The following is a 25,172-nucleotide window of genomic DNA, read 5'->3' on the forward strand; positions in this document are numbered from 1 at the left end:
TAAGAAAGTATTAAGACTTAGGTCACCTGAATATCTGCTTTCATTTTTGCCCAATTTTTCTTTTCAAAGATGGAAAAACAATCCTTTTTTTTTTTTTTAAATCAACTAAGGCTCTTTATATATCTGAACTTAAGAACTTAAACTAAGCCTGCCTTTTCTGTAAACAGTTCTGTGGCAAAGGAAATGACTAGAAGAGAATGAGTAAGCAGTAACCTGAAATGGGAAACTTGAAGGAAGCATACTTATTGGATTTTTTTTTCTTTTTTTTTAATGTAGGTTCCACACCTAGTGTGGAGCCTGGTGCTGGGCTTGAACTCACCACTCTGAGATCATGACCTGAGCTGAAATCAGGAGTCAGGTGTTCAACCGAGGCACGAAGGCGCCCCCATTGTTGTTTTGGGTTTTTGTTTTGTTTTGTTTTGGGGGGTTTTTTTGATGGCCTTAGATCCTTTGTGACCCTTTGTTGCCCTCAGTTGACCAAACATGACTTCAGGAAAAGATAGCATATTTTTTTTTAAAGCTGCTCTCAATTCTGGAACAAGAATACTACGTAACAATCTTGACACTACTCTCTACAAGTATCTATATGGCAACTTACAGAATCTGATCAATTTTATTCTTACGTAGTAAAAGATAAGAGGCAACGTCACACTGTAGCTCATTCTAAAGTGTGTGAATCAACATTGACTTTACATCTAGCGAAGTGAAACCTTAATAATTGGCTATAAAAAGACCAGAATGTAGACTGCAAGGTACCTAGAGACTTAAGACTTCTTGTTTTCATTTAGACTTTATGTGCTCTAAGTTCTCATAATTTTCCTTAAATATTATAAATGATTGCCTTTTTACTGCTGAATTAATGAAACATTTCTCGTGGATTGTTCTGCATTTATTCTTACAGGGAGAAAACTGGTTGTCCTGGATGTTTGAGAAGTTGGTCGTTGTAATGGTGTGTTACTTCATCCTGTCCATCATTAACTCCATGGCACAAAGTTATGCCAAACGAATGCAGCAGCGGTTGAACTCAGAGGAGAAAACTAAATAAGCAGGAAAAGGTTTTCGCGGCAGAAGTTAGAATGGATGGGTTCTGCCTTAAATTGGGAGGACTCCAAACCAGGAAGGAAAATTCCCTTTTCCAACCTGTATCAATTTAAATTTTTTTTTTCCTGAGAGCAGTTTAGTCCATATTTTGCACTGACATACTTTTCCTTTGTTTGTTAAGGTAAGGTATTCACCCTCAATTCAATCCAACTTCTATTTTATTAGGGTGGAATATGATGTTTAGCAGCAAACTTAACAGAAACTGGCCTTTTCTTTGTTACATTCAAAAGGCCAACATGGTACAATTAAAGAATTGCGGACACCAAAAAACTGTTCCAAGTATGTCGAATATGTCAAGCCATTTAGGCTTGTCAGAAATGACTCCTTTGGTTTTTTTATAAGTCATTAAAATGTATATAAATTATACTAGATTGGATAACAGTCTTGCATGTCTATCATGGTAAAATTTAATATGCCATCCTGCCCAACCCTTCCACTCCTACCTTTAAAAAAAAAGGCCATTTTATGATGCATTGCACACCCTCTTGGGAAACTGATCGTCAAATTTTGAAACAGTATGAAACAATTCTGGTTGGTGTCTCATGAATGAGCTGACACCATTTTTTTATTCTGTATATTTAGAATGAAGTCATGAACAAACTTTATAAAGACATCTTTGATCATTCCAAAATTGTGTCCGTTTTCTTGAGCGTTTTGATTTTTTGCTTTCTTTTAGCTACTACCAACTAAGGGTCAGCCTTGCCAGATCCACCTGCAACCATAATTTCTTAAGCCTTTCATTTATTTGCACGTAAGCCACCACCAAGGCATTTTTTTGTTAGGCTGGAATTGGACAGCTTGCTACACATTGCTGAGATGGCACCTTAGAGATTTGCATAGCGAGGGGGTTGTGAAAACAGGAGAAATGAAAGTGTACAGATTAAAGGGCACCAAAGAGAAATAACTCACTTTTTTTCCAAAAAACTACACTCTCTCATATCTGTGTTAATTTTAGCTCAGCATGTACTCTGGTTTTGACAAATTTATGTTTATATGTAACCTAATTTTCTTGCCTTTCTTCAGTAAATGTTACGTTCTTTTGTGAATTTCTTTTGGAAGGTTTCTGGTTGAACTTGGCCATTTTGTTTTGCTTGGGAGGAAAATAAACAATTTCACTTTTTTTTCTTTAGGAATATTGTTTCTGACATTATGTTAAGAGTAGAATTGGGTTTACATCTCAACAGGCCAGGAATGCCTGATTGTTTTATAAAATCCTGCCTGAATGTCTGCTTATTTTTGCCTACCGTCGTGACATCTCCATGGCTGTACCACCTTGTCGGGTAGCTTATCAGACTGATGTTGACTGTTGAATCTCATGGCAACAGCAGTCGATGGGCTGTCTGACATTTTGGTATCTTTCATCTGACCATCCATATCAAATATTCCCATTTAAACATCACCTAGCCTCATAGTTTATGGTCAAAAACTCTGGTCCTTATGTCTGTTGGCACTTTGAATCTTTTATGCCATGATGTTGCAGCAGTATTGAGAAGATTTTATGGAAAATCGGGATGGTCTCCATGACCATAACTAAATAAAGAAAGGACAAATAACCTGCCTTGTGGGTTCTGCAAAGGTTATTATTAACGGTCGTTTTTTTCTGCCCAGGGACCTTCTGGCAATGTGATTGTTCTTTATTTGAAAAGCAGTACCCAGATGCTCTATTTTAAATAGATTCATATTAACCAATATAAGTTTTTAGATTCGTTAGGATTAGCGTAAATTGCTAAGTCAGCTTCCAGTTGTGTTTTCATCTCTTCCACCTGCATTTTATTTGGTGTTTGAAGAAAGGAAAGAGGAAATCAAATATGAATTGTACTATCTGAACTAAATCTTTAGAGTGTATAGGTAAATTTATTTCAGGGAAGGGTATTCAAAAAAGAAAAATGTTTCTTAGACTGAGGGTCCAAGTATTTAATACATTTGACTTAGGTTGATGGTTTTTTCACTTTGTAATGAATCTGTTTGGAATACAAATGAAGAGCAGTTGTCCTCCTTCCCTCTACTAAGCATTCAGGTGTGACATGCTCCGATGGTCCTGCTGGATTCCTGCTGGAGCAGAATGTCACCCTCTGTTCCACTGGTTGGTTGGTTCCTTCCACCAAAGTGGAAACAATAACTACATGATCCCAAAGACAAACTAGTTGGTTCCAGGTGATGGGACAGCAGAAAATGTGTAAGTGGATGGTTTGATATTACTGCAAATAAAAAAAAGGGTCTGGGAATTCTAATTCCATCTACTTTGTCATTTTGTGCCTTAAATTTTCATGGTACTTTATTATGTCTCAACTCTGGAGCAGTGCAGTACGAGATAATGGACTACATCAGCAGTTTATACACTTACATACCAGGGAACATCTCCCTTCAAACAGTTTAATGCAGTGTAAGAAACTTGCTAGTGTTTGCTACACTATGTATAATCTGGAGGGTGGGGCTTGAAAGAAAGGGGGATTTTTACTTTCATCTGGATGATGGCCACCCTCATTCTCTAAAAATTGGAAAAAGATAAGGCTAAAGTTTCTGAAGTACACTAGTTCTGTATCTGCAGTAGCAAGTGTTCCTGTATAAACAAGCTCAGCCTGTTATTTACATTGCGCTGTATGCTAGCTGTAGCTTTAGCAGGACAGCATGAGGCTTGTCTTACTTTCACAACTCAACAGTGATTGCTTTGAGTACAATTAATGCATTAAACTAATTGGAATAACCGGTTGACCTTTTGTACCCAGAGGTGAACTGTGTTTTGACTGACCCATGTCTAAAGAGCTCATAGGAGTTCCCAGCCTTTTATAGTGTCAAAAAGCCATGTCTTCAGAACCATTTCCCTCCATGTGCAACAGTCTGTGTTAATGGTGGTTTACAATTATTCCTCTAGTATAGGTGACCTTGAGGAACTCTTAAACTCTGAGCCCAGATTTCATCTGTAAAAAAAAAACAGAAATAGCCAGGTTGTTCTAAGGCTTCAATAAAGATTTTTATTCATGAGCCACACAGAGAGGCAGAGAGAAACCGGCTCTATGCAGGGAGGACTCCAGAATCACACCCTGGGCCAAAGGCAGACACTCTAACTACTGAGCCACCCAGGCTGCCCCACATGGAAGAATTTTATTAGAACATCACATTTACTCCAAAAACCTGTGTTCTTATTTACTTTATGAAGTAGGCTCTTCTCCCAGCATGGGGCTCAACTCCTGACCCTGAGATGAAAGTTGCATCCTCTACAGACTAAGCCAGTCAGGCGCCCTAACATACACTTTTTTTTAAAGATTTTATTTATTCATTCATGAGAGGGGCAGAGGGAGAAGCAGGCTCCATGCAGGTATCCTGATGTGGGGCCCAATCCTGGGTCTCCAGGATCACACCCCAGGCTGCAGGCGGCACTAAACAACTGAGCCACCCGGGCTGCCCACACATTTTTAAATACTCTTAGCATGTATGCCCTTGTTATGGTGTAGATAGACTCTGAAAATGTCAAACCCAAGATACAAATTAATAGAAAAGCAGAAATTAAGGAACCAGTTGACTTGGTAAAACCAAAACCTTGTTAAATGTAAAAATAAGCCCCCAGCTAGGCAACATAAAGTACAAAGCACAGATACACAAAGTTTACTATAAAATAGTTGAAAATACTTTTCTAACATTAGCACCTTAAAATGTTGGTTTCCTAATTTATTTTTAAAAGGACATTAGTACTAAAAAAGTCGAAGGTAGGGCAGCCCGGGTGGCTCAGCGGTTTAGCGCCGCCTTCAGCCCAGGTCGTGATCCTGGAGACCCGGGATCCAGTCCCACGTCGGGCTCCCTGCATGGAGCCTGCGTCTCCCTCTCCCTGTGTCTCTGCCTCTCTCTCTCAGTCCTCTCTGTGTGTTCTCATGAATAAATAAATAAAATCTTTAAAAAAATAAAAAATAAATAAAGTCGAAGGTAGAGGAAAAATAAAATATCCACTTTTAATACCTGGTTAGAAACACCTCAACTTGGGATGCCGTGGTGGCTCAGCAGTTTAGGGCCTGCCTTCAGCCCAGGGCATGATTCTGGAGTCCTGGGATTGAGTCCCATGTTGGGCTCCTTGCAGGGAGCCTGCATCTGTCTCTGCCTCTGTCTCTCATGAATAAAATAAAATCTTAAAAAAAAAAAAAACTTCATCTAGAATATCCAATGAGGTTTGATGGGTATAAATAGTTAAAACAGTTAAGAAAAAAAAGTTGTCAGGCAAGACCTTCCTCAATAGATGTAAAAGTTTTATTTTTTTTAGAAAAACAAAAAATTTGGTTTATTTTATTCATAGTTATTTAATGTGCTTACAAAAAGTTAAAACAACTTAAGCGGGAATTTGGGATTTGGGTTTAAGTAGGCTCCACATCCAATGTGGGGCTCGAACTCACAACCCCTAGATCAGGAGTCGCATGCTTTACTGACTGAGCCAGCCAGACCCCTCAAAGCAAGAGTTTAATAGCCATTTGTGAAAGCCAAAAAACATTCCATTTGTAACTGACATTGATCAAAGCTTCTCTGGTATTCATAAAACATGGTAAGTGAAATGCTAAGCAAAACTGTTGCATCTGAAATGTTTGTTCCTTTATTTTCAAAGACAATGAGAAGAAAGCACATAATGTACTTGAAAATTCTAAAATCAATTGAGTCATTTGTGTCTGGTAGTCAGGGGATTAGATTCCTGCCCTTTCCAGCAAGGCCAGGAGTTCACCTGAGGTAATGCATTTCCTTGGGCGTGAGGCCTTGAATTGCAGCAAATAACCTACATGTATTTGCATATTTAACCAGTACTCATAAAAGAGATTGTAATAAAAACCTGTTCTGGACAGCTGCTTACTCATTGCCTTTAGAATTGCGTGGTACTGGGATAGGCAGGTGCCAACTGTTTGCTCATTCTCTTTGACCTACTAGCCTTGCACAGTTTGCTGTGTGGGTGTTGATACTACTAAATTAAAAGAAAAACTTTATTTTAGATGGCCCCCACTCTCCACCCAAACACCCTGGATTCATTTGAGATTTGGGATTCTAATTCTGTGTAGTTGGGAGACCGGCCCAAACTGTGGCCCAGCGTGAGTCAGTTGTAAGTGGCTGGCTGACTCTATGGGAACAGAAACGAAATGCAGCTTAGACGGTTTGTCAGCCAAATCCACAAATGTGTGGCTTTTTGAAACATTGGACATCTGTTCCTTTAATTTAAAATAAACTTTTTTAAAAAGCACAAAGTTGCTTGGCTCCTTGTTTCCTTGTGTCAGCAGCAGTTGCTGCTCTAACTTAGGAAGCCTAGAATCAGAAAATTTGTTGGAGTCTTTAGGGCAAAGATTCAGAGAGAATGGAACAGAATTGCTTTGGGAGGGGAGGAGATGATTTTACAGGATAGAGTCTGGAAATCCCCTTCGTGGGTAATCAGCCCAGGTGTTCAACCCGTTTGTTAACTATTTCCAAATGACTCAAAGGACAGAGGGAGGGCTTGGACACACTCCAGCAGTATTTCTACAATGTAGTCTTTATTTGCGTTGGAAACCACATTCCTGAATTCTTGAGGGGAAGGCTTATTCTGGGCATCTAAGAGGGACCTCAAGCCATCTATCTCAGCTAACAGTTACTGTCTTCTTTTGAGAGTTTCCAGGGGGTAAGTGCAACTTGACTTGATACCCTTCTACCTAAAGGCCTCAGGAGAGGCCTTGTTCTCAGAAGGAAGGCTTTGTATGCCACACGTCTCTCCCCACCTTATCCTAAATGTGCCATTTCCCTTTGTTGCTATGAATCCCTTTTAGGGGGTTAGAGTATGAGCAGCTTTTTCCTTCAGGCGCTTTTGACTGACCAACCCGACAGCATTGCTTAATTGTGTGTGTCCCAGCCTGTTTCCGATGGGAAAAAGAAAATCTATTTCTGTGGCTTAAGGCAGTTTGAGATTTGAAGAGAGATGCTTCTGCCTTTCCCTGAAGGTGGGAAATGACTGTTCAGATTAGTCTTGTCCTTCTTTGGCCACCATGCTGTGTTGGAAACAAAGAGCTCAGGTTCTCAGCAGTAGTACAGAAGCCAAGTGCACCAGTCACCCCAAGAACTATGTTGTTCTCAACCTCTTTACATTAGTTAAAAGAAGGCTGGGGCGGGGCGCCTGAGTGGCTCAGTGGTTGAGCGTCTGCCTTTGGCTCTGGTCATGATCCCAGGGTCCTGGGATCAAGTCCCACATCAGGCTCCCCATGGGGAGCCTGCCTCTGCCTCTCTGTGTCTCTCATGAATAAGTAAATAAAATATTTTTTAAAAAAATATGAAAGCTGGAAATCCCTGGGTGGCTCAGTGGTTAAGCATCTGCCTTTGGCCCAGGGCATGGTCCTAGAGTCCTGGGATCGAGTCCCACGTTGGGCTCCCTGCATGGAGCCAGCCTGCTTTTCCCTCTGCCTGTGTCTCTGCCTCTCTCTCTGTGTGTGTCTCTCATGAATAAATAAAAAAAAAATCTTTAATAAATAAAATATGAAAGGTAAAAATGAGAGGATGCCTTTCATTTTTTAATGCACCTCCAAGCCTCTTGAGAGGTCCTTTCACTTGAGTGACAGGCCTAAACCTCTGACAAGCACCAAACTTTCTCTGCCTCACCTCACAGTGGCCAGGCTCTTGAGGCTCTTCAGATACTTCTGCTCCATTCTGACCATCGTATCAGCCCCTCTCCACTCCCATGGCCCTTCTATGGTATATTTCTTTGTGCATAACCATGTAACACCAGCAATCAAGATTAGCTCCTAGAAACCTCCCCCGATGTGCCCTTTACCAGGAAGTACAGTGGATTACTGTAACTGTGATAATGATTGTTTGCTTACTTTGTACCAGGCGCTGTTTTCAGTGCTGTTTGGTATTGTTGAACATTAAAATCCATACAATGACCCCTGAGAAAATTAAGGTAGAGAAGTTTAGTAGTTTGGTGTAGGAAGGAAGGATGCAGGAAAAGGATTCAAACCTAAGCATTCTGGCTCTTAAACATTCAGTTCTACAGAAAAGTCCAGGACAGAAGTCCAAGCTTGTTTGTTGTCTACATACTTGTTTCATCTTGTAATCACAGGCAATGGAGAAAGAGACAACAGAAAATCAAGCCCAGAGCCTTAAAAGTTTTGCTATTTAAATAGATGAGCAGTCTTTGTGCTTCCTTATATCACAAGGTTGGAAAAGCCGTCTCCATTCTTAGCCATCCTGTGTGGGCAGGTTCCCAGTCCGGCGTTTGCTGTAATTATGATTACAAAGCAATTTCTATTTGTATAGACCTTTTTTCCTCTTTCAAAGCACTTTCACACGTTAAATTTTACTTGATCTTCATAACCCTATGAAATATTTAGAGCTAAAGTGGCATTAGCCACATTGGGGCAGGTGGGGATGGGGGGGGCATTTTTAAATTCACTTTTTAAATTTCTATGGGTTTAAGGTACTGTGGGAAAGAGACAATGCTAATGACAATCTTCTCCCTCTAGGAGCTCGGAGTCTTCTTAGAGGTAATAATACATATATGCAGGTAACTACAATGTAAGGTGAAGTCTGGCTAAGAAAAGAACTGGGGAGGGCAACCCCAGTGGCTGGTGGCTCAGTGATTTAGCACCGCCTTCAGCCTAAGGTGTGATCCTGGTGCCCCGGGATCAAGTCGGCTTCTCCCTCTGCCTGTGTCTCTGCCTCTCTCTCTCTCTCTCTGTCTCTCATGAATAAATAAAATCTTAAAAAAAAAAAACTGAGGAGAGGATGAAAATGGCTGACTGGGAAGGATCAGGAAAGGTTTCATGAGGATGTGGTATTTGAATTGCCAGCTAGAGTAGGGAAAGGGAAGGTAGTTCAACCAGAGAAAGCCTTCTGAGACAGCAGGAAAGCACAAGTGGGAGAGCTCTGTGTTTGGTGGGGAGAAGAGAGCCACCTAAAGTCAGTCCACCCGCCCGTTATTCTTAGCCACATTTTGTATCCTTTAAAGCACCTGCATAACTCACAAGTAGTTTATCTGTTTTCCAGTTTTTGCTCTTCCTCCACTAGAACATAAGCCCTGTAAGGGCAGGCACCGTCGTGCTCTCCATTGTTCACCGTTGGCCTGGCACTTGGTAAGCTCACAGTGTTTGCTGCATGAATGTTGCAGTGGTCTAGGTGAAATTGCAGTGGAGAAGCAGACAGGGGAGGCTACCTGAGTCGACATACCAGGTTACTAGGCGAGGCCAGAGTAAAGGAGGTGAAGAAGTCAAGAAGGAACCTGAGAAGACAACAGTGCTGATCCATCACCAAGCCAGGAATACAGGAGGAGGTGCAAGTTTGAGAGACAGAAATGATGGTCTGTTCCAAACATGCAGAGGGAAGGTACTGCCCAGCATGGGTCTGTATCTCAAGGTTTCTTTTTTCTTTTTTTTTAAGATTTTATTCATTTATTCATGAGAGACAGAGCGAGGCAGAGACACAGGCAGAAGGAGAAGCAGGCTTCCTGTGAGGAGCTTGATGTGGAACTTGATCCCAAGAGTCCAGGATCATGACCTGAGCCAAAGGCAGACATTCAACCACTGGGCCACCCAGGTGCCCCTATCTCAGGATTTCTAACTCCTAAACAGGTGAGTTTGCTATCCATTATACCTCTTTGTGACTTGTCAGAGAATAAACTGGAATTCTTTTTTCAGAGAATTCTCTAGAGTAATATGTCCCTTATACTTTCCCGTAAGTGATCATCTAAGCCTTATTGTTGTTATGTAGCACTGTTCTTGAAAAGATGGCATTGTAACCAGACCTCGGGGCCACAGGAAACTGCTTTAAAATTCCTCACCCCAGTTGTATCCTGCTTGCTTAATGAATGGTTCCTCCCTATGAAAACTGGGAGGATGCTAGTTCCTGGATAGATTGTCTTTATAAGGAGAAAAGTTTGGCAATGTGATTTCCTGTATATTTCTACTGGAGTCCAAGATTCCAGGAGTGCTAGCCTAGACAGCAGTGGCAGCCACCTAGAGCCCAGATGTCATGAGTATTCCCAAGAAAGTATGAGGGCATCCTCCCAACTGCCTTTGCCAAGCCAAAAGGCAGAATCATGGCTTTATTACACCTTCTAGAGCATGTGGTCAAGGCGGCTTTCCATTTGGCTGCTTTGGTGCTGGGGTTGTTTACATGTTTCAATAAATTAGTTACGCTTATTGAAGTTGGCTGGCTAGGAGTTCAGAATAAATGACATATGACCACAATTACACCACTCACCAGGAGCGGGAGAGTTCAGAAGAAGAGATCTACTTGTGTATGATCCTTTGGTGGAGAAGAGAGGTACAAAACTTGAGTATTCCAATCTTAGGTGGGTGTGCAGTTTTTGAAGCCTGGGAGAATTGGGGTGTCACTGTTCCTGGCTTTCTGATGGTATCAGACATAATGAGATGCAATCTAGTAAAAGCATGTATGTAGGAGTGCTTTGCACAATTTCAGAAGAGAAAAAGGAAGCTGAAAATAGTGGTTTTAGAAAAATGTAGAGCCTCTAGTCAAAGAAATTTTCTGATGCTCTACATATCCTTCTTCAAACATAATCCATTGGAACATAAAAGACATCCCTGTTCTCTGCAAGGAGGAAGTAAAAAGTTCTTTCATACAGAGGTGCCTGGCTGGCTCCGGTCAGTAGAGCATCTTTTGATCTTGGGGTTGTGATTTCAAACACCATGTTGGGTGTAGAAATTACTTTTAAAGACAAAAAAAAGTCTCGGGGCACCTGGTTAGGCTCAGTCTGTTAAGCATCTGCCTTCAAGTCAGGTCATGATCTAGGGGTCCTGGGATCGAACCCCGTGTTGGGCTCCCTGAGAGCCTGCTTCTCCCTCTGCTTCTTCCCTTGCTTGTGCTTATGCTCTGTTGAATAAATAAAATCTTAAAGACCAAAAATGTCTCAAGAAACAACGTAAGGGGTGTCTAGCTGTAAGTGGAGCATGTGACTCTTGATTTCAGGGTTGTGGGTTCAAGCCCACTTGGATACAGTGATTACTTAAAATTTTTTAAAAATTAGGGCAGCCCAGGTGGCTTAGCGGTTTAGCGCCGCCTTTGGCCCGGGATGTGATCCTGGAGACCTGGGATAGAGTTCCGCGTCAGGCTCCCTGCATGGAGCCTGCTTCTCCCTCTGCCTCTCTCTCTCTCTCTCTCAAACAAATAAATTAAAAAAAAAATTTTTTTAATTGTAAAAAGTTCTTTCATATACAAAAGCTACCCTACATTTTAGGGTGCTTTTTAGGCTACTCCCAGACTGTGTGTGTATGTGAGATATACTTACTAGTCTTCCCTGCAATAGGCAGTGTGTTCATTAGAAGGACATGTTGATATAGTAGGACTCCAAAGTTAGTCCTTCATTTCCCCCTTCCTCCTGTTTGTTCCCTAAACATACATGGAGCATCCTGTAATTTCTACACCTATTTATGTGATAGTTAACAGAACAATGATGCTGCTTACTACTTCCACTGCTTGTTACTGCCTTCTGATTCGTTTAACATATTCCTCCATTCTTCAAACTGTCTCCAGTTGTTAATACCCTTTTAAAAATCATTTGGATTATTTTATCTTTACACTTTTTTTTAAGATTTATTTTTTATTATTTATTCATACAGAGAGACACAGAGAGAGGCAGAGACCTAGGCAGAGGGAGAAGTAGGCTTCCCACAGGGAGCCCGATGTGGGACTCGATCCCCAATCCCAGGATCATACCCTGAGCTGAAGGCAGATGCTCAACCCATGAGCCACCCAAGCGTTCCCTTTACAATGGGTTTTTATTTTTTATTTTTTTTTAAAAGATTTTATTTATTTATTCATGAGAGACACAGAGAGAGAGAGAGAGGCAGAGACACAGGCAGAGGGAGAAGCAGGCTCCACGCAGGGAACCCGATGTGGGACTCGATCCCAGGTCTCCAGGATCACACCCTGGGCTGAAGGCGGCGCTAAACCGCTGAGCCACCAGGGCTGCCCTACACTGGGTTTTTTAAAGCTTTGTTTAAAATAAAAATATGCTGGGTGCCTGGGTGGCTTAGTTGCAAGAGCATGCGACTCTTGATCTCATGGTCATGAGTTTGAGCCCTACACTGAGCAAAGAGTTTACTTAAAAAATATATATTTATATGCAGAAGAAATGCACAATATAAAAAGGAAATCTTCTGAGACTAGTACTCCCCCAGAGAAATTACTATGATATTTAATATGTATCCTTTCAAAAATGCTCTGAGCTCCCCCCATTTTTCTTGGTTTTGGGGGCCTGGGAGAAGGGGCAAAGCAGGGGCAGCCAGGATCACTGGGTCACCTCTCAGTATCTTCAGGTTAGTGATAGACCGCTCCATCCCTGTCTGAACAAAATTAAACAGAACCATACAGACAAATCTGTGTGGTTTTCATAACATTTAACAGCCATTTCTGTTTGTCTTGGCTACTGAAGCATAAGTAAAGGGAACAGTGGGAGTGGCCAAACTAGAAGTCTTGGAATTCCGGGACCAGGAGTTTAGATTTTAGGCAAGGACTTACAAAGGCATTTCTTCATTCTCAATATATTGAGTTTATATTGTCTTAAGTGGGTCTTTTGTATAAGATGGCTCAGAGACAAAAAAATGAAGATTTTATTTATGGGGCACCTGGGTGGTTCAGTTAAGCGTCTGCCTTCTGCTCAGGTCATGATCTCAGGGTCCTGGGATGGAGCCCCGCATCAGGCTCCCTGCTCAGGGGAGAGCCTGGTTCTCTGACAGAGCAAGAGAGAATGGGAGAGAGAGAGAGAGAATGAGGGTAGAAGAGGCAGAGGGGCTTGATCCCAGGACCCTGGGATCAGGCGCTGAGCTGAAGGCAGATGCTTAACCAACTGAGCCACCCAGGCAACCCAAGGCAGTGTTTTTTAGACATTTATATTAATCTATAATCTCTACTATGAACCAGATATATGCTTTGCAGCAAAGAATTTACCAAATGGTGAACTCCTTAAGGACAGAGGCCAGGTTTAACTTTTTTTTTTTTTTAAGATTTTATTTATTCATGAGAGAGAGAGAGAGGCAGAGACACAGGCAGAGGGAGAAGCAGGCTCCATGCGGGGAGCCCTACATGGGACTTGATCCTGGGTCTCCAGGATTAGACCCTGGGCCGAAGGCAGGCGCCAAACCGCTGAGCCACCCAGGGATCCCCTAACTCATTTTTTAAATCTGCCTATCCTGGCACTGTCTCTCCTTACAGGTGATTAATGGATGTTTGTTGAATTAAGCTCACATCCTGCCTTCTTCATACCGTTTACATGAGTGGAGCTTAAGCAAAGTCCTTTTTTTTTTTTTTTTCCAAAAAGGAAACTTCCATCTTTTGCCTTATGTCATGTTTCTTACTATCATGTTCCCATGATCTCTCACTTAATAAGGATCAGCCTTGTTCAACTCCCGTACCTATAGTTCCCAGGCCTTTGCTCCTGAAGTGTCTAGAATAGCCCTGTCCATTAGAAATATAATTCAAGCCATATATCTAATTTAAAAACTTTAGAAGCGGGATCCCTGGGTGGCACAGCGGTTTGGCGCCTGCCTTTGGCCCAGGGCGGGATCCTGGAGACCCGGGATCAAATCCCATGTCAGGCTCCCGGTGCATGGAGCCTGCTTCTCCCTCTGCCTATGTCTCTGCCTCTCTCTCTCTCTGTATGACTATCATAAATTAAAAAAAAAAAAACATAAAACCTTAGTAGCTACATTTTAAAATGTAAAAATAAATAAATAAATAAACAAACAAATAAATAAATAAAATGTAAAAAAAAAAACCACGTATACCAATTTGGGTTGTTTTTTGTTTTCTTAAAGATTTTATTTATTCATGAGAGACACACATGCAGAGAGAGAGAGAGGCAGACACATAGGCAGAGGAAGAAGCAGGCTCCATGCAGGGAGCCCGACATGGGACTTGATCATGGGACCCCAGGATCATACCCTGGGCTGAAGGCAGACACTCAACTGCTGAGCCACCCAGGTGTCCCAAGTATACCAATTTGAATAATAAACTCAATATGTCCAAAATATCATTTCAACAGCTAATTAAAAGTATTTATATTGTACATTATTTTATTCATACCGTCTTCAAAACCCAACATGTATTTTATACTTAGAGCACTAGCTGCACATGGCACCTTACTGGACAGCACAGGTACAGAATCTTTGAATTTTTGTGTACTCACCATGTATATAATTAGATAAGCCATAATAGTGTTCATCTTACTGGCTCCATCATTAGCAAAGGAGATAAATTCAGGTAAGAGAATTATTTACTAGATGACACGTTATTTAGCTTACTGTTTCTTTTTAAGCTATATTCTTAGATTTTTCATCTTTAGGTAAATTCCATAATTCAGAAACCATCAAGTCTTTTTTTTTTTTTTTTTTTAATGCTTGTAAGCTATTCTTTGCTTGTAAGCAATTCTTGGGGGGGGGGGCATCAACCTTCCTTTTTATCTGTTCCTGTCACTGGCTCCCTGGGATCTAAATCATTGGGATTTTCTTTTTACCCTCTTCTCCCTTAAATGCCGTATCTTCTACAACACTGACTCCACACTGTGTTGCCCAGAAACTGGAAATATTTACATTGTTTATCTTAACTTCTTGTGCAAGCATTCTGGCTGGTGGAAAGGGGATTCCATTTATTAATAAGGCGGACATTGCATGATCTGAGACATTTCAGAGTATAGGAGTAGGAAATTATTTAATTAGATATGTAAAGCCAGATTTTTTTAGCTCTCACATCCCCTAAAACCCATAGAAAACAATGTGATCGATACAGATGAGCAAACATCGCTTAAATAATTGATTATTTGCCAAAAATGACAAGTTAGTGAGTAAAGCCATATTTGGTAGGTAGGTTAAAGAACAAGAAAGGGTTGACTGCCAAACTTTGGGCTCATGGGGAGAGAATACTGTGATAGGAACATATGGAGCATGTTTTAAAACAAAATTTTGGACAGGATTTCAAGTGTGATAAACATGGCGGTCAGGAGAAGAATCACTGGTATGCACACTGCAGAAGAGTCTACAGAGCCAGTGAGAGGAGGTGTTTCAGACAAATTTAAAGCCCAGACCAGAGCTCCCAGTTTGTTGTTCCCTGTACTACATCTTTCCTGTAAAAAAAAGTCGAACATGGATACAGGGAAGATAAGTAATAATTAGGAAGCTAGGATTGGAGGCATCAGGACATTCAGAGAAACTCAGCTACACTGTAAGGTTTTTTCATTTAGACTATGTGGTATTAACCTCTACATCCTTAACATCTAGGTCAGTGCCTGGCACATACTAGATACTGATTGAATGAATGAACTAAGAACAGTGAATTGTGGATACATTCACTAAGATCTAAGTAACAAAGGAGAAAGATGTTGCAGATTGGATAGTGTTGGCAGGGGCAAAGCTAGAAGCAAGAGGGAATGAATGGGACCAAACATGTTCTACAGCTTAAAAAACTCTTGACAAAAGCACAAATGAGGGCAGCCTGGGTGGCTCAGTGGTTTAGCGCCGCCTTCAGCTCAGGCCTGATCCTGGAGTCTTGGGATTGAGTCCTGTGTTGGGCTCCCTGTATGGAGCCTGCTTTTCCCTCTGCCTGTCTCTGCCTCCCTCTCTCTGTCTCTCTCAAGAATAAATAAATAAAACCTTAAAAAAAAAAAAAAAGCACAAATGAAGGAGTGTGAAAGGACTTGAAAAAAGTAGTTTGATTTTACACTTACTTACTGCCTAGCAGGGGTACATCCCAGGTCTGTGGGATAATGTGAGTGAAACGTAGTACTCCAGTTACCCAGTAATCTAATATATTACAAGGTCAAAGCTTCTGGGTCTATCTGCCCAGGAAGTTATGATTCTAATGTTGTCCTGACTGCTGACTGGCCGTTTTCTCTACATAGAGTACATTTTCAGTGACATCCCTTATCTTGAAGCTTTGGCATCAGCTTTTTTGTTGTTTTTTTTTTTAATTTTATTCATTTACTCATAAGAAACACACACAGAGAGAGAGAGAGAGAGAGAGGCAGAGACACAGGCAGAAGGAGAAGCAAGCTCCCCGCAGGGAGCCCAATGTGGGACTCGATCCCAGGATCCCAGGACCACGACCTGAGCCAAAGGCAGACACCCAACCGACTGAGCCACCCAGGTGCCCTAATTTTTAAGTTAAAATCACAACTCTAATAGCAAAAATTTTTTGTTACTCCAAACAGACCAAAATAAATTTTCCATGGAAATGTTTAAAACAAGTCTGCAAATATTTAGGTATCTACATGCATCAAATAATGCAGTTGTGTTGTGGATCATAAAAAAGGCTCTATTTGGGGGGATCCCTGGGTGGCTCAGTGGTTTAGCGTCTGCCTTCAGCTCAGGGCGTGATCCTGGAGACCCAGGATGGAGTCCCACATCGGGCTCCCTGCATGTAGCCTGCTTCTCCCTCTGCCTGTGACTCTGTCTCTCTCTGTGTGTCTGTCATGAATAAATAAAATCTTAAAAAAAAAAAAAGGCTCTATTCGTATAAGTGAATAGACCCAGAGCTGTGTCTAATTGGGGCTTTCTTCTAATATTCACCTGCCATTGACTCCATGAGTCACCAAATTAGAAATAAACTTGTCCCTTTGGTACCTCATGAATTTCTTTCTTAAATATAAAATGATTTATACTGGGATGCCTGGGTGGCTCAGTGGTTGAGTGTCTGCCTTTGGCTCAAATCGTGGTCCTGGGATTGAATTCTGCATCGGGCTCCCCATGGGGAGCCTGCTTCTCCTCTGCCTGTGTCTCCGCCTCTCTCTGTGTGTTTCATGAATAAATAGATAAATAAAATCTTAATAAAATGATTTATTCTTATGACTTTCTTTAAGCTTCACTTCTAGCAGATGCCTCAGAATCAGCTTAACCCCTGGTGAGCTCCAGATCTTCATTTAATGCTGGTTCAGTTTGGGAAATTTTTTCAGTCTTTGGATGTTTCAATGTAAAACAATTATTTTTAACTTTATTTTGTAAAAATAATTATCTGAGTATTTTTCAAGTATACTGTGTTAACAAAGTACAGCACAGGGGTGTGCCTTTTTAGTGGTTGAACAGACCACTTTTACATTCCTTAGAAATAAGATATGGCTCAGAATTTTAATCATAGCAACAGTTGATAAGAAAAACAGCAAAAAAGTAATCATTTCCATATGGAAAGAAAAGAAAGAAACCAGTGAAGATGTGAACTGTCATTTTTCCATATAAAAATAAATCACCACTGGTAGATTTGGCAGAAGGGGCAAATGTTCCTATTTGTTTCCTATTTTACATTTACTAATACACTGCATGTGATGTATTTTACAGAAGTACACAATTACCCTCAAACTCAGTTGCCAATTTCCAAGTGTGTTTTGTCCTTCTGAGTGAAACTCACATCTCTATGTGTCAGTTTCATCAAGGACAATATTTCCTTGGTGATAATTTTCTCAATTTCATGAAATTCTGGTGAAAGCTCTTACCCTTTTACTGATGAGCACAGTTTCCACGCCAGCTGAATACCTATAAGTAATCTGAAAGCACTAGTTGAATAAAAAGTTTCTCTGCTCTTGCATTTCAAGATCTCAGAGAAAAACTGACCCAATTTTCTGATGCCTAGAAAATTTAAGAAAAGCAAACATTTACTTACTTTTTTTTAACTTACTTTTGTATGTAAGCATGATATACATTTTATTTATTTATTTATTTATTTATTTATTTATTTATTTATTTATTTATTTATTTATTTATTTATTTATGATAGTCACACAGAGAGAGAGAGAGAGAGAGAGAGGCAGAGGCAGAGACACAGGCAGAGGGAGAAGCAGGCCCCATGAACCGGGAGCCCGATGTGGGATTCGATCCGGGGTCTCCAGGATCGCGCCCTGGGCCAAAGGCAGGCGCCAAACCGCTGCGCCACCCAGGGATCCCATGATATACATTTATTAACAAAATCTGAGATCTCTTTTTAAATAGCTGCTTCAAGTGGAAAATCTGTTAGAGAATAAAATATTCGAGGTATTTATAAATCTAGCCTTTGACAATTGCTCCACCCTGTGGTTCAAAGCACTAACTTCAATTAAAAGCAGAACTGCAATTTCTTAGCTTCACATTGTGTGGTGAAAGTTTAGCTGTTATTTTAGTGAATCCTTTTTGGAATAAAAAAGGAAGAGTTAGAAACATGGGAACAAAACAGAATATTCCCTTTTTTTGCATACTTCCAGAGTTCCAACATCTCAGCAAAATGTTTCCAAATTTCTTTACAGGAGCACCAATTTCTTTCTTACAAATGAAAATATCAAGCAGACATTTTCATTGAAAACATGATGTTGATGTCTCTATTTAAAACGTTTTCCTCCTTTTCTGTGGTCATAGTAAGCCAAAGAAAATGGCATTTGACTTTGTTCCTTTAAGGTAGAGATACGAAAACCTTTCAGAAAAAGTACTATTAAAAATATTTTAGCCTGAAAATGACTTAAGATACTTTTTCTCCTTTGTTCAAGATTAGAGGTTGCATGGGTAGCCCTGGTGGCGCAGCGGTTTAGTGCCGCCTGCAGCCCAGGGTGTGATCCTGGAGACCCGGGATTGAGTCCCACGTCGGGCTCCCTGCATGAAGCCTGCTTCTCCCTCTGCCTGTCTCTGCCTCTCTCTCTCTGTCTCTCATGAATAAATAAATAAAATATTAAAAAAAAAGATTAAAGGTTGCAGTAACTGGCCACAACCTGTTCTAACAAAGTGAAACTGTCCAAAAAGTCCTCTTCTTCAATTCCAAATTTTGTGTACTGATGAATGTAGGCTCTGGTGAAAGAAACAGAAAATGTAAAATATAAGATTCTCAGGCAAATGAATAACTCTTAAAATCAAACAATAAATAGAACTTTCCTAGATCTGAATATTTGTTGTTTTTTTTTTTAATTTTTATTTATTTATGATAGTCACACAGAGAGAGAGAGAGGCAGAGACACAGGCAGAGGGAGAAGCAGGCTCCATGCACCGGGAGCCCAACGTGGGATTCGATCCGGGGTCTCCAGGATCGCGCCCTGGGCCAAAGGCAGGCGCCAAACCGCTGCGCCACCCAGGGATCCCAGATCCGAATATTTGAAGATGGCATACTCTCTTAAATGTTTTTTTTTTTTAAAGATTTTATTTATTTATTCATGAGAGATGCAGAGGGAGAAGCAGGCTCCCTGCAGGGAGCCCGATGTGGGACTCCATCCCGGGTCTCCAGGATCACGCCCTGGGCCGAAGGCGCTAAACTGCTGAGCCACCCAGGGATCCCCATCTTAAATGTTTTATATTTGCTTTAATGTTTATTCCAAAGAGTCACAAACTGAAAGTTTATGTCAAGCTCCCTGTCTTTTTTAGTGTCCAAGAGAGTGACAGTAAGAAGCACATGGGAAGGGGCACCTGTGGCTCAGTGGTTGAGCATCTGCCTTTGGCTCAAGTTGTGATCCCAGGATCCTGGGATCGACTCCTGCATCAGGATCCCTGTGAGGAGCCTGCTTCTCCTTCTGCCTAAGTCTCTGCCTCTCTCTCTTTGTCTCTCGTGAATAAATAAATAAATAAAATCTTAAAAAAAAAAAAAAAAAGCAGCACACAGGAAAAAAAAAGCACATTCAGATTTGGTTATCAAACCCAGCACACATTCAACACTCTACAGAGATGACTGGGATCAATATAAACTCTTAAAAAGTACCCAAGAAATTTTACCCAAGCCTTGAAACTGCAGAAACACATTCATCCAGTTCTAGGAATGAAGTGAAGTCTCTCAAGGATTTTACTTAATTTGCAGTTATGCTAGGTAGCCCTTTTAATACCCTGTACCCCCAAAATGTTCTGAGGAAGGAAAAATCATATTAAAAAGAATATCAAGGGCAGACATGGATTAAATTGAGGTAAGAAGGCCTGCTGCCATTTAATGGGAGTGGGAAGAGAACGATACTAGGAAAGGGCAGTCCTGGGAGTGTGGGCTTATGGAATGGCCATGTGCAGGATGCGGGGCCTTTGGGAATCCTGGCTAATCATAGAGGCCTTGCCCATTGATATGAGGAATTTTCCTTTGACATTAAGTAATCGTGGCCAAGGTCAGAAAATCTGATAACACATTTCTTAGTACCAAGTAGACATTTCTTAAAAGCAGATGGAGTTGAACTCACAATATTTCTTGCTGAACAAGATCAGGATCTCTTCCATTCTTCCAAGGATCTTATTTTAGAAAACTATTTTATTGTCCAGCCTTGTAATGAAATTTCTACTTTCATTTCATTCAGAAACAAATCCTCTAGTCAATTAACAGCACTGTAGTAAGTAATTTTACATGATTATCTCATTTAATCATCATTGCATATCCTCAGTGTAAACCCACTGTGCAGATAAAAAAATGACACCTGAAGTAACATGACCCAGTTTCACACCTATATAGTGGTAGCCACGATTATTCCAGGCTGCAGGTTGAATGTGTTCCCCCAAAATTCATACATTTAAATCCTAACCCCCAAAGTGATATTAGGAAGTAAGGCCTTTGGAAGGTGATTCGGTCATGAGGGTGGAGCCCTCATGAATAGGTTTAGTGCCCCTTTAAAAGAGGTTCTTTGCCCATTTGGCCATTTGAAGGCACAAGGAAAAGACACCGCCTATGAACCAGGAAGTAGGTTTTCATCAGACATGGAATCTGCCAGCACCTTCATCTTGGACTTCCTAGTTTCCAGAATTCCTGAGAAATAAATTTCTGTTGTTTATAAGATACTCGGTCTGGGCTATTTTTGTTATAGCAAACCAAACAGACCAAGACATTCCAGATCCTGCCTTGTATTTTAAGATATTATCTGCCTAAGGTTAGAAAGGTTTTTAGATTTTTTTTACTTACTTTGAAGCAAACATATTCCAGGCTTTGCCCACAATTGTATCAAGTGGTTTTAGTAAGAACTGGCTATTGCTGACCAATGCTGCAGACTTCTCATATTTGCTAAAGGCTCGCTGGGTTTTCCACACATTGAAAGCATCAATAGGCTCCAACCAAGAAGTATAGAGAGCTGGATCTTTAAATCCTCCTAGAGTAAGACAACATAAGCCATTGTTTATATCATAAATAATTAATTTTGGAAACAAATTAATAAACAGGTATTTTTTTATTCATTTCACCAGAAATCTCCTTTAAAAATATTTTATTTATTCATGAGAGACATAGAGAGAGAGGCAGATATATAGGCAGAGAGAGAAGCAGGCTCCATGCAGGGAGCCCGATGTGGGACTCGATCCCTGGACTCCAGGATCATGCCATTAGCCGAAAGCAGATGCTCAACCGCTGAGCCATCCAGGCGTCCCAGAAATCTCCTTTTGTTTTGCCTTTTAAAATTAGCTTTATATAGTTTTTGGATAGATTCATACTCATTTTAAGAAAAAAAACAATTTGGGGATCCCTGGGTAGCTCAGCGGTTTAGTGCCTGCCTTTGGTCCAGGGCATGATCCTGGAGTCCTGGGATCAAGTCCCACACCGGGCTCCCTGCATGAAGCCTGCTTCTCCCTCTGCCTGTGTCTCTGCCTCTCTCTTTCTCTGTCTCTCATGAATAAATAAAATCTTTTAAAAAAAGGAAAAGAGAGAAAACAATTCATATCATTCATAAAAGTATTAAGAAGAAAATTTAATGGATGAAAGACCCAAATGTGAAAAAGAAAACCTTCAAAATTCAAGAGGAGAACACAGGCAACAACTTCTTTGACCTCAGCTATAACAACTTCTTACTAGATACGTCTTTAAAGGCAAGGGACACAAAAGCAAGAAATGAACTATTTGGACTTTATCAAGATAAAAATTCTACACAGCAAAAGAAACAACAAAACTGAAAGGCAACCTTCAGAATGAGAGAAGATATTTGTAAATGACATATCTGATAAAGGGTTAGCATCCAAAATGTATGAAGAACTAATCAAACTCAACACCCAAGAAACAAATAATCCAGTTAAAAATGGGCAGGAGATGTGAATAGATATTTTTCCAAAAAAAGACATCCCGATGGCCAACAGGCACATGAAAAGATGCTCAACATCACTCATCATCGGGGAAATAGGAATCAAAACTACAATGAAATACTACCTCACATCAGTCAGAATGGCTAATATCAACAACACAAAGAACAGCAGATGTTGGTGAGGATGTGAGGAAAGGGGAACCGTCTTAGACTGCTGGTGGGAGTGCAATTGGTGCAGCCACTGTGGAAAACAGTTTCTTCAAAAAGTCAAAAATCAAACTACTCTACAACCCAGCAATTGCGCTATTAGGTATTTGCCCATGGATACTGATTCAAAGGGATACATGCACCTTGATATTTATAGCTGCATTATCAACACTAGCCAAATTATGGAAAGAGACCAAATGGCCATCAATGTGAATGGATAAAGAAGTTGTGGTATACAGGGGTGTCTGTGTGGTTCAGTTGGTTGAGTGTCCAACTCTTGATTTCCACACAGGTCATGATCCCTGGGTCCTGGAACGAGCCCTGTATTGGGCTCCCTGCTCAGTGGGGAGAGTGCTTCAGGATTTTTTTCTCTCCCTATGCCCCTCCCCAAGCTTATGCTTTCACTCTCTCTCTCTGAAATAAATAAAATCTTAAAAAAAAAGAGAGAGAGAGAAAAAAAAAGAGAGAAGTTGTGTTATTCATATATGATGGAACATAACTTAGTCATGAAACAGAATTGGCATTGATGTGGATTTCACTTAGCATAAGCGAAGTCACCGAGAGAAAGACAAATAGCCTATGATTTTACTCTTATATGGAATCTAAGAAACAAAATGGACAAACACAGGAGGAAAAAGAAAGAAGTAAACCATAAAACAGACGTAACTACAGAGAACAAACTGTTGCTGGAGGGGAGGTGGGTGAGGGGATGGGTTCAATGGGTATTAAGTGATGATGGGTATTAAGGAGGGTACTTGTGAGGAGCACTGGGCCTTGTACGTAAGTGATGAATCACTAAATCCTACACATGAAACTAGTACTACACTATATGTTAACTAACCAGAATTTTTTTTTCAGATTTTATTTATTTATTCATGATAGACATAGAGAGAGAGAGGGGCAGACACACAGGCAGAGGGAGAAGCAGGCTCCATGCCAGGAGCCCGACGTGGGACTCGATCCGGTGACTCCAGGATTGTGCCCCAGGCCAAAGGCAGGCACTAAATCACTGAGCCACCCAGGGATCCCACTAACCAGAATTTAAATAAAAACTTAAAACAAAAAAAGAAGAAAATTTAAAAGTCAACTGAACATCTGAAATGTCACCACCCATAGAAGACCATGAACATTTTGCTGACCCTCTTGTGTATGTAATTTTATACAAACACTGTTCTGTAATTTGCATTTTCATTCACCAATATGTTGTGAATCTCTTTTCCATGTCAATAAGTATCACTCATATTTAAAGTTTTATTACATGAATATACTATAATTTATCACATTTCCTACTATTGAGCATTTAGGTTGTTTCTGCATTTTTGTGTGTAAGACATTGCAGTGAATATCTTTGTAAGAATACCTCTTTGTACCTGTGTCATTTTCTGGGAGTAAATTTTTGGAAGTTTGATTACTTTATATATTCTCTTATTATTTCTCTTAATTTAAAATCTAAAATGAAGAATATGAAAAAAATATTCTGAAGAAGGAAAAACTATACCAATTAACACACTTGAAATTATCTCCTTTTTTTTTTTTCAGCCAAAAGGTCTCACATTTATTACTGAAGCAACCCACTGGAGTAGAGGCATAGTAACAAGAAAAAATCATTTCCCTGATAAAACATGTCTATTGGCTAGGTAGGAGGGATGATTACAAAGTGATAAGATAGGAACATGTGATCTTCATGCAGCTTAAATATGTGTGCCATCTCATAATGTGAAATGCCTTATAGACCCAGCTTGGTTCTTCTCTAGTGACTGACTCCTCCTGGAGTTATACCTGATTTTTTTTTAAGATTTTATTTATTTATGGGTAGCCCAGGTGGCTCAGCGGTTTAGAGCCTGCTTTTGGCCCAGGGTGTGATCCTGGATACCCAGGATCGAGTCCTACATCGAGCTCCCTGCATGGAGCCTCTGCCTGTGACTCTGCCTCTCTCTCTCTCTGTGTCTGTCATGAATAAATAAAATCTTTAAAAAAAAAGATTTTATTTATTTATTCATAAGTAAATGAGCACGCTGTGCTCAGTGTGGAGTCTGCTTGAGATTCTGTCCCTCTGCCTCTCCCTGACACTTGCATGGGCACTCTCTCTCTCAAATAGATAAATAAATCTCTAAAAAAAGAAAGAAAATCATCAAATAAAGATAAGGCAAGCCTGCAGATCTGCCATAGAAACGCAAAGCTGATAAAAGTTCTGTTCTTTGAACTTCCTGAAAATTTTTATAACAAAGTGCTGTCACAGAGATCACTAGTTGTGCTACATTACCTGTTCTCCCCTTCTTTAGTGACAAAACCCTCAAATTTTAATTGTGGTCATGGCCACCCCTGCAGCTAGGTGTAGCACATGAGTCGGTCCCAATCAAAGGTATATAAACACTAGTGTGGTGTGCAACCCTAGCAGGAGGTGGGCAGCATGCCCTCTTTTGCTCATTCCTATATGATTTGATAGCTAAAGCTCAAACAGATGTCTTGGATTATAAGGAGGAAGCCATAAGGCCAGTACAGTAAGAACAGTAAGGTTTAGAAAAAAGAATTAAACTCCTATCTTTTTTCAATCACATCTGGTTTTGGTGTCCAGTCACATACCAATATAATGGTTATATTTTGCCACTAAAACACATAATTATTATTTTCCTTTCTTTAAAAATAAATTTAGGGGATGCCTGGGTGACAGTGGGTTAAGCGTCTGCCTTTGGCTCAGGTCATGATCCCAGGGTCTCTGCAGGGAGCCTGCTTCTCCCTCTCTCTCTTTCTGTCAAATAAATAAATAAAATCTTTAAAAAAATAAATTCAGAGACTTCCTTTTTTTTTTTTTTTTAAAGACTTTATTTATTCATGAGAGACAGACAGAGAAAGGCAGAGACATAGGCAGAGGGAAAAGCAGGCTCCATGCAGGGAGCTCGATGTGGGACTTAATCCTGGAACTCCAGGATCATGCCCTGGCCCTGAGCTGAATGCAGACACT

The 25,172-nt window shown here is 40.5% G+C and overlaps 2 protein-coding genes across 8 annotated transcripts in view; one reads left to right on the plus strand and one right to left on the minus strand.

The window, feature by feature from the left end:
• Positions 1-2,230, plus strand: part of VMP1 (vacuole membrane protein 1) — a 142,441-nt gene extending 140,211 nt beyond the window's left edge. For both annotated transcript variants that reach the window (XM_055327356.1, XM_055327364.1), the window contains exon 12: positions 902-2,230. In XM_055327356.1, coding sequence (XP_055183331.1) covers positions 902-1,045 — 144 coding nt within the window. In that variant the 3' untranslated portion in view covers positions 1,046-2,230. The remainder of the gene's footprint in view (positions 1-901) is intronic.
• Positions 2,231-4,445: 2,215 nt separating this feature from the next.
• The window catches only part of TUBD1 (tubulin delta 1), a 44,001-nt gene continuing 23,274 nt past the window's right edge, over positions 4,446-25,172 (minus strand). For 4 of the 6 annotated variants that reach the window (XM_055327329.1, XM_055327301.1, XM_055327311.1 and 1 more), the window contains exons 8-9: positions 20,902-21,085; positions 17,838-18,833 (exon numbers count right to left, since the gene is read on the minus strand). In XM_055327329.1, coding sequence (XP_055183304.1) covers positions 18,731-18,833; positions 20,902-21,085 — 287 coding nt within the window. In that variant the 3' untranslated portion in view covers positions 17,838-18,730. Of the gene's footprint in view, positions 8,306-17,837; positions 18,834-20,901; positions 21,086-25,172 lie in introns of those variants that run through there. The other 2 variants (XM_055327337.1, XM_055327345.1) reach the window with 2 other exon arrangements.

Source organism: Nyctereutes procyonoides, unplaced genomic scaffold (assembly GCF_905146905.1).
Source record: "Nyctereutes procyonoides isolate TBG_1078 unplaced genomic scaffold, NYPRO_anot_genome, whole genome shotgun sequence".
NCBI lineage: Eukaryota > Metazoa > Chordata > Mammalia > Carnivora > Canidae > Nyctereutes > Nyctereutes procyonoides.